General features: G+C 36.0%; 1 protein-coding gene across 2 annotated transcripts in view; it reads left to right on the top strand.

The window, feature by feature from the left end:
- Window positions 1–16,157, top strand: part of LOC136034647 (cartilage oligomeric matrix protein-like) — a 208,356-nt gene that overhangs the window by 116,864 nt on the left and 75,335 nt on the right. For both annotated transcript variants that reach the window (XM_065715952.1, XM_065715953.1), the window contains 3 exons: window positions 1,349–1,564; window positions 4,206–4,358; window positions 10,870–10,974. In XM_065715952.1, coding sequence (XP_065572024.1) covers window positions 1,349–1,564; window positions 4,206–4,358; window positions 10,870–10,974 — 474 coding nt within the window. The remainder of the gene's footprint in view (window positions 1–1,348; window positions 1,565–4,205; window positions 4,359–10,869; window positions 10,975–16,157) is intronic.

Raw genomic sequence — 16,157 nt, 5'->3', positions numbered from 1 at the left:
TAAAATCAGGACATCGAATCTCCATCTCAATTCCGCGCCCTTAATTTTTGAATAACTTAGTTATAATCATTATGGTGATAGTACACGACTATCCTGATGGTTTTGTGAATTTTACGTTGGCCTACTGTTTAATGACTTATTTTTTAACCGTAAAAGATTTTACTTACCGTAACGCAACTTGACCACTGATTATAGAAAATTAGTTATGTAATGTTGGAGCCGCATAAGCTTATCAGTTTTCAAGTTTCAAACTTCAGTCTTATTTCAAGAAGCTTCAGTCTGAAAGTTAGACGTGTCCATGAAGCACCGTAGGCCTTGGACAGAGGAAAATCCTCTGTCCACTTGGCCCAAATTACTTGCTTAATTAATTAGTAAATTTTGCTAACTTTTTACGTTATTTGTATTTTCATAGATAATTTACACACAAACTGTTGCATTCTGTATATCTAGAAGTATCATAAAAAGTCGATTCTATTAATGTGTGTATTTTTATCAAAGATCCGTTTTTTGTTGTTTCAATTTCTTTTAAGATGGGTCGCTCTTTACTCACAATTCTTTATCATGACGTTCTACCAACCCTTCATCCTCAACTGTTTTCTTTCAAGATAAATTTTGTACAACAATTTATCGAGAATAATAAGCAGCTCTGAACAAAAGCACCCCTTAAAATATTTCTCAAGGGTATGGAGGGTGTGTGTATTAAATGTTAAAAATAGCTTTTAGGGTTACAAGTTTCACTTTTATCCATTGCAGGCTCTTTGGTTTTGTTTGGGGGGGGGGGTTAATATCTTAAATGCCTGGTTTCTAAGGGCCAAAATTATTATTCTTTATCATAAAATTCCAGAAATCACAACTGTGCAGGAGCTTAATCCCTTTTGTTATGCAATAAGACAACTATAGCTTTCAATATCTGTTTGCATTCACTTCTTTGATATATTTTGTGCACTTCTTTGATGCGAGTGCTCCTGGGGAACGCAAACAAACAAATAAATACGAATCCATGACTATCATTCTTGTGGATGCAAGTATTTCACGTTTTTGTACACAGGGGCGTACAATCTCTACTTAAGGCTGAATTCTGATGGTGTAATTCTCATGAAGATCGCCTCTGCTATGGGAAGGTTTTTCTTTTCCAAAATTACGTGTATTTTTATACCAATTTTTTTTAGACTTAATAAATTCTACAGATTCAGGATTACATTAAAATTATGTTTTTTTAAATGTAAACGTATATTGTTAAAAAACTTCTACTTTTTAAATCCGCAGTTACTTTTGACACAAGTCGTACTTACAGTTTAAAAGTGTAAAACCTTTTCTTCGAAATATTGAAACATAATTACCTTTATAGTGTACTCTTGCCAGACCCTGTGACTTCCGAGTTCAATGTTATAACCTTCAACCTGGATATAGATGTGATCCCTGTCCAATTGGCTTTACAGGTCCACCAACTCAAGGTGTTGGTGTGGAATATGCACGTGCAAATAGACAGCGCTGTCTGGATGTAGACGAGTGCAGTATACTAAACGGAGGATGTGTGGAGAATTCTATATGCACAAACACTGAGGTAGTATAATTAGTAAAATTTTACTTCATCGACAGAAACGTTGTAAATTAATGAATATGCAGTAAGATGCATACAAATATTTCTTTAAAACGCATAATATAAGCGAACATACAGAAACATTGCATAAATTACAAAAAATAGAATATTCTGAAAAGCAGAAATAAAGAATTCTTTTAAGAATCTTGAATTTGAATAAAATAAATCAAATTTAAAAGTATTTTTTCAAGACAGTGGAAAATTAAACAAATCTATGCGAATGTTTTGATTATGACACCAATGCGGTCCTCAGCGAAATGGAAAACACTAGTAGGACCTTGTAAACAGCTTGCTATTAGAATCCTCTCAATAAAATTCAGTCAAAATTAAGGGGGGGGGGAATCAAAAGCGACTTTTTGTAATTACCGTAATCACACGGAAGTTCAGGCTAATGGAATAAGAGCTGTCATTGATTCAAACAATTTCTTATCCAATGCCTGTTTTGGCAGCTAACCTGGTATTGTTTCTGAATACTTTCCAAACAATTTTGTACTTATTTTAAATGCATGCCAAAGTTTTTGCTATCAAAGTGCTGTTTTTGGCGTTTATCTTTAATTTGAATTGCAGATAAATGAATGAATGAATGAATGAATGAACTTTATTACCCGTAAAGTATAAAAAACACAAAGTACGGAGTATTATGAATAAATAAACAAAAACAAATACGATAAACAGCGAAGAAATACAAAATTGAAACTAACAAAAGACAATATGGATTAATCAACCAGTATCAATATGGAAAAAAGGCTGCAGAGGGTCATAAACGTGAATAAAGTTGACAGTCTTTTTACATAAATCATCACTGGAAGACCGAATCCGAGAAGGCACATCTACTAAACCAAATCGAGCAATTATTTTTTTGTTTCGGTGCCATCTAGGAAGCCGGAGGAGGAATTTGCAATATCTGAAATATCTGAATATCTGCAATATCTGAAATGATGTGCATAAAAAAATCTTAGTATTAGGTAATCATAAATAATAATTTTAATATCCAAATGCCATTTTTTCTTGAAAAGAACTTGGTTTATATAAATAAAAATTTTCAGTTTTGAGACTAGCTAGGTCAACGTTATGTAAATTTGAGGTATATTTGGGAAACTGGAGCATCAAACTTGATTTTTAAATTATATATCCTGATGTAACTTGACAATTGTAAAATAGGAACTAGTTTATAAATCCAAATTAACAAGAACTAAAAACAGGAGAAAAAAAAACGGTCAAAAACTACACAAATAAAATTACAAACAAAATTATCCTATGCGTATTGTTTTCATCGCTACACGGTCCATCGGTTAAGTTTACTTTTAATTGTAGACGACTCATCCTCTGGGTAAAAGCCAAATTAGAATGTTGTCAATTTCACATTGATTCCTAGACCTTCTTACTTTCCCTGGTTGCTCCCATAATTTCTTAAGTATTTGGTTTTTTCTATCTGCAGTTCTTTAAGATGATGCCTTGAAAATCATTTTGAGAGACTCAGCGTTATAGCAACTCCACCTCATCACTTTTGAATATACTGGTCACGTAAAACAAATAAAATTCTTATCATGGGCGAGATAGGGCGATTTGTTTGGGGTACTGTATCCTCTTAATTAAATGTATTAGCTTTCGGGAAAGTCTCCTGACATGAAATTTTCATGTCTTGGAAAGATAAAACATCTATGTATTACTATCCGGAAAAAAATGACAGAAAATTTATCTATTTGCCAAAATGACGAGCCAACTGGATGGCCTGTTGCGTTTGCCAAAAATTCTTTCCCTATTTCTCTCGGTGCCTCATATTTTATTTTGAAATATATTGCTGAGAAGATATTTTTGTTAATTGTTTGGCGTAGTCAATCAGTTGACAGTACCAAAATAGAATGGATAGAAAGAAATAAGTTGCGTTCGGAAATCCAATAAGTAATCATTCTAGGCGTTCAGAAATAACTTCTTGGCATGCTTATCTGAATCATTCAAAACCAGCCATTTAACACGAAAGGAGTGAAAATATTTAGTAAGATTTGAGGTTCTTAGTCCCATCTGTCATCGGATATTGTTTTTGTGCAATGTGTCATTTTTAAAATTCTTTCTAAAATGAAATACTTTAAATGTATTTTAAATTAATTTTTCCCCTACTTTTTATATATATATATTTAAATTCTTACTCCTATTAAACATTTACAAAAGCTTAAAAGTATGATTGATTAATTGTAATTTATCAAAGGTAGATTAATAAAAAAAGAATGCTCAAAATTAAAATGGAGAAAAAAAACGTGCTTTCTAGAACCCTAATTTTGGGCACTAATCATGTTAATTAAGTTAGTTGCCTCACTTCATTGTAACAACTCCATGCTGTTTGCTAATACATGGGCTTCTATTGTCTACCGAGTGCTCCATTTTGCTAGTTAGATAAGCAAATGTCCCCTTTTGACGAAAAAAATTTGTTAAGCAGAAAATGTAATCTTGAGTAAATTTTGAATATAAGTAAATAAAACAAATTATAAAACGCTGATACACGATAAAATCACGAAGCGTGTATATTTTTTTTACATTATTAGCACATTTTATAGTAGTAGGCTACACAATCAGATAATGTGCTTTATAAATGACCTAATTTTTCAAGGGATCTTATATTTGTGGCTCTTGTAAAGAAGGATTCTTCGGTAACCAAACTTACGGATGTCATGATGCCCCTGGTATTTGTCCCGATTTAACAAGGTGTGATATTAATGCCGAATGTGAACTCCCAATTGGACAATTTAAATACTACTGCAAGGTACGTATTTTAGCCCTAAGTTTGTATTGTTAGTCTAGATAACTAGAAATTCAGTGGTATTCAGCTGTTTTAAGAATTTTATAGTGTGATTATCCACAACAGCTCCAACTGTAACTGTACATTAATACCACCTTTCAGTAGATAATAACACATCAGTAGGAAATACATCACGTCTACTAGCGATTATTCTCCTTGCATCTGAAGCAAAAAAAATGAGTACTTCTGCTTTACGTGAAAATTAAGTAATAAAAATGATATTTTTAGACCCAGATAAAATAAGGATTCTATCGATATCGGAACAAATTTGGAACATTAAAGGGATTTATACGGAGGCGCCATTTGGACGGACAAATCTTGGGTGGACATGAACTCTTTCTGCCCCCCCCCCTTATTCACTTCGTGTCATGTAAGAAAAAATGAGGGTATTGGCAGCACATCTATCGAATATTCTAAGTAAAAACGCATTTTCAGCACCCGTGTGTTGCTTTGGAATGTACAGTAACCGAATGTGGAACTCAGCCACATCTTGGGCCAAATCTTAGAATATTCGTTGTTAATTATAACAACGAAGATTACAATCAATAAGGTTAAGTGATTAAACTGAAAGTGGAAAATTCAACCGGACTATAGGCTGGCCTTCCTCAGCGAGAAACTTTCTTATTTAAGTAAGCAATACGTCGGTGAAAGTAATCTTCATTGTTATGCTGAGGGTTGTAACCAAAATCTCGGCTTTTCTTCAGCAAAAATCTCAGAACAAATATATTTACAAAAAGGAAAAACCTAACAAGAGAAAAAAATATTACAACACTCAAGGTAACAAGGGGAACCGCTGAGGTATCATCTTCGCAAAATCGTCAACAAGCTTGTCGTGGTCCAAATTTTTACTAAATCCTTCTCTACAAATATCAAAAGTAGGTGACTAAGACGATCATCTCCTGTTGTAGACCGCGGGTAGTTTTTCACTATTTCTAGGCTAGAAAACAAACGCTCATTGTTCGCTGTTGTCACAGGAGGTGTGGCAGCAATACGAAGTACTTTAATTACTTCTGAGTAAGCCATTGGTAATGCCTGAAGACTGTCGACAATGTCTAAGAAGTTTTCTGGCTTTTTTTCCTCATCGAGCAAGAAACGCTTGGCAATACCAGCTTGAGATTCGAGAAGAATGTCGTCGATATCCGGCTGGTCGTAAAAAGCAGAGAAACGCTTGAGCAACTCTGTGTCCATAAGCTTGGTCAAGCTTGGATCCAAGGCTTCGAGTGCGCTCAGTACTGGCAAGTTATCTGTGAACCTTCTGTCGAATTCGGCTAGTAGACAGTCGAAAGTTTCGAAGCACTCTCACTTCATTTCATCCACCAAAGTTGTAGTTCGATTCCCGTATTCGATGAAGTTCTTTCCTAGCGTCGAAGTTTTCACAAATCGTTTTTGAGGTGCTTGGTGATCTTTTCAGTACTTCGAGGTCGTCCTTTCTGACCAACAGAGGAGGGTCTAGTCACGGGTTCATTCACAGTAGGTACTTCAGTTTCGAGTTCTGTCGCTAACTCTTTAGCCTTTTCGAAAAGCGATACAAATGAAGCATCTGAACGCACGTCGATGAGTTTGCTTCTTGTGGCCTGAATGAGGGTGCGCGATCTGGAAATAACAAAGTCGATGGCCTGGAGCGCATGAGACAGCGAGTTCGTCGCTCGCATAATTGCTTCTATTTAGTGCAATTGGAAGATAACAAGCAACTTTTCCATCTTCTTCTGGAGCCCAGCTGCCTCTGCCCGTACTTCGCCGTCAGATCCCTCGCTTACAGCAGACAGCACAGCTAAAATGCATTCATATCGGAGTCTGTATACGATATAGATCGATACAAGTAAGACCATCGTGTAGCAGCACTTCTTTCGAGCTCCGAAACTGGCAGTTCAGTAGCTGTCTGGGCCTCAACAAACAACTGATACCGAGTGTTGCTGTTGGAAAGGAATTTGTATAGTCTGGACTAGTGAAAAAAAGAACCAACAGTGCCGACAGATTCAACGCAGCTCGCAATGACTAAATTTAGCTTATGTGCATGACAATGAATGTAGATTGCATGTGGCGATTTCACTCTCAAACGAGCTTGAACACCGGAGAATGGTCCGCTCATTACGCTTGCTCTGTCATAGCACTGTGCGACACAGTAGTTCCAATGGAGTCCAAATCTTTTCACTGTGTCATGAAGGAAATTTGCTAGATTTTCAGCATCCAGGCTCTTCATGTGATAGCATCCGATCGGCCTTTCTTTTACTTTTCCTTCGTCGAAGTACCTACGAGAATGGCACGTCTGCTCTTTCTTCGAGGTGTCCTTCGTTTTGTCGGCCAGATCGGCAAAGTATTTGGCACTTTTTAATTATTGCACTATCGTGCGCTGAAGCCTGGAACTGATCACCGAAATAAGATCGTTCTGGTATTCATGGGATGTGTAGTGACCGTACCGTCTCTGCAGCTTGTTGAAGAGCTTAGGAGAGTACTCTGCGAGAAGATTGCACGTTTCGACGAAATTTCCCTTGTTGGCACTATACCAATAGCTACTAGAGCTACTGTAAAACAATTAGAGCCTCTAGTTTCACGGCAATTAGTCAGAGAAATCGATAAATTGGGATGCAAATTTTTCCTAAGTTGTCTGGCTTGTGGTCTAAATTAGTAACGACGGATTCTCTCCAACTTGAACGAGGAATTATTTGACTAATGAACGGCGACCAAAATATAGAAAATATATTTGACGTAGTTCTATAACTTTTCATACGGTATGCTACTCAATGCGGTTTTCTTTGCCACTTATTAGTACGGTATACTCAAACTCGACTCTTTGAACCTAAATGGAAGAAGACAGGAGTTTGCGAACCGTGTGGCTCTTAAATGACAAAAAAAAACACAGAAAATCCTTTTCTGTACAAATTCAGTTCTTCTAGTCCACGAAATTGTGAGTGGCACAGAAAACTGAAACCCAAAAGAGCAGAAACGCAAATTTGCACTTACTTGCTGAACCGTTTCACACAATGACGGTTTCTGTTTCTTAATCTATCTACTCAGAGAACACTGATTTTCTGCCTCTTTCTCCTTCTCAAGTTTGCCAATTTTTGCTTTTGAGCGACTGACAAACTCATGATAACAAACAAATAAGATGTTGAATCGACAAGATCACAAACGATCCTGTCACTCCAATTCTAATTTTTGCCCGACCTGGTATGTACTAGGATAATGACTAGTGCAAACTCTCTCTCTCTCTCTCTCTCTCTCTCTCTCTCTCTCTCTCTCTCTCTCTCTCTCTCTCTCTCTCTCTCTCTCTCTCTCTCTCTCTCTCTCTCTCTCGCTGGCCCAGAAACTTCTGTTTTAAAGCTTAAAACTAAGAAAAATTAATATCTCTGATATTTCGATACTGTTTGGGCAAAAATTGGTCTTTTATGGTACAAAATGGCAGTAAACACTCCTCAGTGGCGTTTTGGAAACAAAGGTTGGATTAAAGTTTCCTGTTTTAAAGCTTTAGACTATGAAAAATTGATTTTTCTTATATTTTGATCCTGTTTGGGCAAAAATTGATCTTTCGTGGCAAAGATAACAGTGAACGCCCCCTGCAGTTTCTGGGGGAGGGGGACTGTAATCTAACACCAAATAAGCTATCGTAAAAAAAACAACGTCCATGAAAGAGCTGAAAGTTAAGGTGGGGGTATTAAACAAATTTTTTGAGGAATAGGGGGACTGAAATCTAATACCCAATAAGCTCTGTTAATTAAATTAGTTTATTTAATTATAAACTAACATGTAGCAGGTAGATGTATCTAATTTAGCAAAATCAATAGCAATGGGATTCTTTTGCGCTCTCATGTGGAAAGGGTTGGAAATAAGATTCTCCTTTTGTGCTGTAGGTTATCATTATTAGTCGAATTATATTATATTAGCCGAATCAAAATATTAGAAAGACTTGTTGTTCCAGGTGTCCAAGGCACAGTTCCATTGGCTTAGAGTCCCTTTCGAATCCTTATCAGGACAAAAATCTTTGTAATACAAAAGTTCCTTGAGAACAACGCTTTGAAAGAAAATGAAATCTCAAAAAGGAAAAAAGCTTTGAAAGAAAAAAAAATGCCTCGATAGAAAATAAAATCTCTTAAAATATTATGTAGCATCCTGCATTTGTGCCCTCCATAGTTACAAGCGGGGTCCTCCACGGGCATGAAGAAACAAGTTATGTATGAGTGTGTTATCCTTAACACTGGTAAACATTCCCTTAGCACATAACAACCAAAGAAATTTTGAAACATCTTGAAAACATTTTGAAGATAAAAATGTCTTAATAAAATTCCCCTGCTTGACTAATGGACTCAAACGCATCCTGTTACGTAACAATAATGAAACTATGATGTAACAACCAAACCCTATTACATTAAAACCAATGTAAACATTCCCTATTACGCAATTAAGCCTTCTATCTCTAAGAAAACATTCCCTATTATGTAGCATGTACCTGCCTCATAGAAAAAATTCCCTAAGGCGTAACAACCAATGAAATACTGAAGTAAAGAGGCCCTGACCCTCGCAGGTTTTTCAAACATAACAACCACCTGCATTTCTTAGAAAACATTCCCTATGATGTAAAATGCAGACCCTTTTACGTAGGTGTACTAAAAACTTGCGGTATAGTGTTGCCAAGGTGGGTGTAATCACGTCTTGAGGGACTAGTAGCTGCCTTTGTATACCCCCTATGGCTGCCTTTAAACCTGAAGGTAGATCACTGCTGCTGTATCACTCTTACGGGTGGTAGAATCAACAAAAATCACGTAGAAATGAGCAATAGCTTTCAAAGGAGCCATTAAACTTCACAGTAAAAAGTTGTGGCCACTAACCCCAACTTTTTCCACTTGAGAAATGGTACCGAAAGTGCCATTTGGAACTTTCTGATGGTGGAATTTGTCGGAAAGTGTAGATATGAGTAAAATATTTTATATGAGCTATTAAAAATACATGCGAAACCAATTGGCCAATAACAATACGCCCATACAGATACGCGGTATATCGATGCGTCCGATACCGATGCAGATTACAGTCATTTCTCCAGGGACTATGGAGAGTTATATCATCATCCAAACTACAGATAGTTGACTTTTGAACTATGTTGAATAAAAAGGCTATCTCAAAGTGATTAGATAACGTCGGGGGGATTGGGGGCTAGTCGCCCTCCTTTCTTCTCGGTGACTTAAAAGGTACAGGAAAAATCTAATTTTCGTTCAAATGAGCCATTAACTACCTCTCTATGATGTTTTAGTCATTCGCTAGCCCTGGTGAAAAAAAGGGGGGGAAAGGAGACATATCAGTGCTACCCATGCAAAAAAGTGATAAAAGTGATTTTCTTTGTTGTTCAAGATGGAGGACTGGAATTGTTTTAATGACGGTTTTCAACCATACTGATTCCAATGGTGCACTTTTTATCTCGATCGGACGCCATTTTAAAGGGGTTCTAGGCTCTTTTTAGAAATTACCATACATTTCTTTTCGCAATAAATTTCTACTTTTAAGATTAACTGAAACAATAGTTACCAACCATTCCTTATTGAGTGTTAGATGGCAATTTTTTTAACTAGGCAGTTTTTTGAAAACACGTTTTTCAACTTTTCGGTTACTATGGGCTGTGGTTCGTTCTTTACTAGATTGCAGCTACTGCTGCAACCATGATAAGTTAGAAACTAACAATATAGCCGGTTGGCAATTGCATGCCCACTTTTACCGTAGATTTCTTCCACTTCTACAGATTATTCTGTAGATTTACGGAATTTGATGTCTCTGTGGACAAAAGAACGCAGTTACAAAGTCTACGGAACACGTACGGAAACGCTGAAATCCTTTTGAAAATGTTCCATTCAGAGCGAGTTTCAGGTGCGACAAGTTAATGATATTAAATATAAATTAAGTTTTATGCTCTATGTGTGAGCAAATTAACAGCTGAAACAACCGAAAATTAAATTCATATTAGATTCCGTATTTAACTTTTGTGAATACGGTTAACTTCTTTTCTTCTTTTTTTTGGTTTTCTTTCTTTTATATAGTGAATTAACTTAATTTCACTCCGTTCCAGGTTTGGTGCTAATTTGTCTTAAATTTGAAGTAAATACGTACGAAACTAAATTTCCACCATCATCATTCTCTCACTGTTCCATTATAGTATCAAAAATTGAGTGGAATCGAAAGAAACCGGCGAATTGGAGCGGAATAAAAAATAAAGTTTTGATAAATAAAAATTCGATATCATAAAACTAAATTTTTGTGTAGACTTTTTTTTGTCGTTTTGTACAATTCACTATGTATACTTTACTTTTACATCCTAATGATTCATGATTCTTTTATGCACCCCTGCAATTTATATTTTCTTCTTTTCTTTTCATCTGAGTTGCTCTAGCCTTTTGTATTTCTACTAAAAAAAGAAGAAAAGTACACGCCAACTAAATCGACAATGTTTTTCTTCCGTATTTCCGTAACTTAAATTTGTAATGTACCATTTCAGTGTAAAATTGGTTTTGCCGGTAATGGTCGTGTTTGTGGTCCTGACAAGGACCTAGATGGGTGGCCAGACATTGATCTTGCATGTGGTGACCCTAAGTGTAGAAAGGTAAGTGATTTTGATTATGGACGCTTTTAAGTGTGAAATTCATTCATCTTTCTAATGTAAGGTGTCACTGTGAATAATAGAAGGAAGTCAAGCTCAATTAGCTTTCTTCGTCAAGGCTATTCAAAATTGGGACTGAATCTCATCCAAATACAATAAAAGCATTAGCTTGGTCTCAAGGTCTATTGGAGAGAAATCAATTTCTATGATATGCCGATTTTTGAAATCAGGTATAGCCATATGAATAATAATTAGTTTAGAATGTGTTGTTACGAGTTTGACCGTCAATTAATGGTGTTCCATTCCTTAAAGGGACACTTCATTTACTGAATACAATTCTCTGAAATCTGAGTGCTGAAAAAATAGGAGTATGAGCAACATTAAAACTTAAAATGAACAGAAATGATTCCGCATATGAAAGGGACTGTTCCCCTCCTCAACGCCTCACTATTTACGCTAAAGTTTGACTCTTTTTCACAGTTTTACTTTTTAAAACGATCAAAAACTTTAGCGTAAAGAGCGAGGCGTTGAGGAGGGTAAAACTCCTTTTATATACAGAATAATTTCTGTTCGTTTCAAGTTTTAATGTTGCTCCTTACTTCCAGTTAAAAATTTTTTTTTATTTAATTTCTGAAAGTTCTTTAATTAATGCATTTTTTGATTTTGACTCAACGCACGTGAATAATTAAAACAAAATTTGTATATTATTTTTTTTTGGCGAAATGGCTTTCTCATAGTTTTGATCTTTGAAAAAAAAAGAAGTGGGGGAGGAAGCCTAGTTAGCCTCCCATGTTTGGCTACTTAAAATTGCAACTAGAACTTCTGATAAGAAAGGGGTGGGGCAGGAAGCCTAGTTGCCCTACAATTTTTGGTTACTTCAAAAGGCAACTAGAACTTCTTTTTTTACTAACATTTTTATCAATAATAAATATACGTAACTTTTTAACTTACCGAACGAAGTTCTAAATTTGTTTAGTTTAAATACGTATATGAGGGGGTTCGCCCCCTCGTCAATACTTCACTCTTTACACTAAAGCTAGAATTTTGTCCCAACCCCTTAAGAATGACCCCTGAATTACAAAGGCCGTAGAATAAATAGTTGAAATTACTAAAGATACTCTAGCGTAAAGAGCGAGGTATTGTGGAGGGAGACGGACCCTCTTATATACGGAGTAATTTATTTTCGTTTTAGGTTTTAATGCTTCTCCTTACTTCCAACTAAAAAAAAACTTTTTATTTTATTTTTTCAATGGATTTGTAAATAATGCTAGAGAATCCTGTGCCCCCTTTATGGAAATCCTGTTCCCATATGATTCCTCCATGGAAAGATCCTCCCACGTAACCCCCTCCACTCGACCCACCCCCGCGAAAATAACTTAAATTTATAATATAATTTCATTAAAATTGGAGTGTAGCTAAAGTTTGACTCTGTCACAACCCTACTTTTTAAAACAATAAAAAACTGTAGCGTAAAGAGTGAGGCGCTGAGGAGAGGAAAACCCCTTTCATATACGGAATAATTTCTGTTCGTTTTAAGTTTAAATGTCGCTCCTTGCTTGCAGTTAAAAAAAAACTGTTTTTTTATTTATTTAATTTCTGAACGTTTTTCAATTAATGCATGTTTTGATTTTGGCTCACCGCACATGAATAATTAAAACGAAATAAAACGGCTTTCTCATAGTTTTGATCGGACGATTTTAATAAAAAAAAAAGGGCGGAGGAGGAGACCTAGCTGCCCTCCAATATTTGTTATTTAAAAATGCAACTAGAACCTTTTATTTTTTTACGAAACGTATTTATGACACTAGGTATTTACCAAGTGACATATAGCGATCGCAAATTCTGTCGGTCTGTGTGTCCCGGTTTGATAGTTTAGGCACTTCTGATAAGCTAGGATAATAAAATTTGGCAGGCTTATGAGGGGCCAGACAAAATAAAATTAGAAATAGTCTTTCCCCGATTCGACGATTTGGGAGGGAGTGGGGGGACGGTTAATTCGGAAAAATTAGAAGAAATGAGGAATTTTTAACTTACGAACGGGTGATCGGATCTTGATGAAATTTGATATTTAGAAGGGAGTTATGTGCCAGAGCTTTTATTTAAAATCCTGACCAGGTCCGGTGACTTTGGGGGGGGGGGAGTTGGAAGGGAAAATATAAAATCTTGGAAAACACTTAGAGTGGAGGGATTGGGATGAAACTTTGTGGGTAAAATAAGAACAAATCCTAGATACGTGTTTAACAAAGCTGGAATGGATCCGGAACGGATCCGGTAATTCGGAAAAATTAGACAAAATGAGGTATATGTAACTTACGAACGGGTTATCAGATCTTAATGAAATTTGATATTTAGAAGGATCTTGTGCTTCAGAGCTCTTATAAATCTCGACCAGATCTGGTGACATTGGAGGGAGTTGGAGGGGGGAACTGGAAATCTTAGAAAACGTGAAAATTGAGATATCTTTATCTTACGAATGGATGGTCGGATCTTAATGAAACTTGATGTATAGAAAGGTCTTATTTCTCAGATGCTTTATTTTCGAATCGGATCCGGGGACATGGGGGTTTGGAGGGGGGGAAACAGAAATCTTGGAAAACGCTTAGAGTGGAGAGACCGGGATGAAACTTGATGGGAAGAATAAGCACAAATTCCAGATACGTGATTGACATAATTGGAACAGATCTACTCTCTTTGGGGGAGTTGGGGGATTTTCAATGGTTTGGTCAGTTCGGTGCTTCTGGACGTGCTAGGACCATGAAAATTGATAGGCATGTCAGGGACCTGCACAAATTGACTTGATAAAGTCGTTTTCCCCGATTAGACCATCTGGGGGGCTGAAGGGAGAGGAAAAATTAGAAAAAATTAGGTATTTTTAACTTACGAGTGGGTGATCGGATCTTATCAAGTTTTGATCTTTAGAAGGACCTTGTGTCTCGTAGCTTTTATTTAAATCGCAACCGACATTAAGCCTCTGATTTTCTTCTTAAATCAATGTATTCATTCTTAGAATTTTGCTAGAGCTCATGTCATATGAGCTTTCGGCTTTTGGCTCTTCCGATCTCGTCACAAGTGCCATATGAGCTCTTAGATCTTGTTATTAGTAATAAATATTCGTAACTTACGAATTAATTTACGTAACGAACTTCTATATTTGTATTTTCTTACGTATATGAGGGGTTCGTCTCCCCGTCAATACCTCGCTCTTTACACTAAAGCTTGAATTGTGTCCCAATTCTGCAAGAATGACCCCTGAATCACAAAGGCCGTAGAATAAATAGTTGAAATTACTAAAACAACTTTAGCGTAAAGAGCAGGGTATTGTGTAGGAGACGAGCCCCCTTATATCCGCAATATTTTCTTTTCTTTTTAAGTTTTAATGCTACACCATACTTCCAGTTGAAAAAAACTGCTTTTTATTTATTTTCTCATTTATTTTTTTAAATAATGCTAGAAAATCCTCCGCCCCTTTCATGGAAATTATCTTCCCTCATGATAAATTCCTCCATGGATAGATCCTCTCACGTAACCCTCTCCCCCCGACCCAACCCCCCTCCTCAACGCAAAAAAGCTCCTTGAAAACGTCTCTACACTTCCCAATAACCATTACTATCAAACGAATCGTGGTAACGAACGTTACCACGAACCCGCTTCAATTACTATTGGTAACCCGGCTTAGTAGTAACCAAAACTCTAAAAAACGGAATTTTGATGCTAATAGATGCATCAAAAGAATTAGATTTTTGTGCTGATTTTAAATATATAAGTTTCATTAAATTTAGTCTTACCCATCAAAAGTTATGAGCCTGGGAAAATTTGTCTTGTTTTTGAAAATAGGAGGAAACACCCCTTAAATATAATATTATATCAACGAAAATCAAACCATGACATTCAGTGTGTCAGAGACCTCTAATGTAGAAGTTTCAAGCTCCTATCTACAAAAATGTGGAATTTTGTATTTTTTGCCAGAAGACCGATCATGGGTGCGTGTTTTTTTTTGTTTTTTTTTTCAGGGGTGTTTGTATCGACCCAATGGTCGTAGAATGTTGCAAAACGGCTCATTGTAATGGAAATTTAAAGTTCTTGTGCCCTTTTTAAGTGACCAAAAAAATTGGAGGGCACCTAGGCCCTATCCCACGCTCATTTTTTCCCCAAAGTCACCGGATCAAAATTTTGAGATAGTCATTTTATTCAGCATAGTTGAAAAAACCTAATAACTACGTCTTTGGGGATGACTTATTTCCCCAAAGTCCCCAGGGGAGGGGCAGCAAGTCACAAACTTTGACCATTGTTTACACATAGAAATGGTTATTAGAAAGTGTACAGATGTTTTCAGGGGAATTTTTCTGGTTGAGGGGGTCGAAGGGAGGAGGATACGTGAGATGATATTTACATGGAGGATTTATCATGGGGGAAGAAAAATTCCATGAAGGGGGTGCAGGATTTTCTAGTATTCTTTAAAAAAAAGATGAAAAAATAAACATGAATTTTTTTTCTACTGGATGTAAGGAGCAGCATCAAAACTTAAAACAAACACAAATTATTACGCATATGAGGAGGTTCATCTCCTCCTAAATACCTCGCTCTTTACGCTGAGGTACTTTTTGTAGTTTCAACTATTTATTCTACAATCTTTGTGATTCAGGGGTCATTCTTAAAGAATTGGGATAAAATTTAAGCTTTAGTGCAAAGAGCGAGGTATTAGCGAGGGGGCGAACCCTCTCATATACGTACTAAAAATATACAAATATAAATTTTGTTATGTAAGTTAATTTGTAAGTCACGTATATTTATTACTAATAAAAACGTTTGTAAAAAAAATTAAAAGTTCTAGTTGCCTTTTTGAGTAACCGAAAAATTGGAGGGAAAAGATACCTCCTAAACCACCCCTTTTTTTCTCAAAATTGTCCGATCAAAACTTTGAAAAAGCCATTTTTCCACAAAAAAATTAATACGCAAATTTCGTTTTAATTATTCATGTGCGGAGAGCCAAAATCAAAACATGTATTAATTCAAAAACGTTCAGAAATCAAATAAAAAAAACAACAAGTTTTTTGAACTGAAAGTAAGGAGCGACATTAAAACTTAAAACGAACAGAAACTACTTCGTATATGAAAGGGTCTGTTCCCTCCTAAACGCCCCGTTACTTACGCTAAAGTTTTTTATTGTTTTAAAAAGTAGAGCTGTG

This window comes from Artemia franciscana, chromosome 13 (genome assembly GCF_032884065.1).
Source record: "Artemia franciscana chromosome 13, ASM3288406v1, whole genome shotgun sequence".
NCBI classification, from domain to species: domain Eukaryota; kingdom Metazoa; phylum Arthropoda; class Branchiopoda; order Anostraca; family Artemiidae; genus Artemia; species Artemia franciscana.
This window is presented reverse-complemented; position numbering and strand designations above follow the sequence as displayed.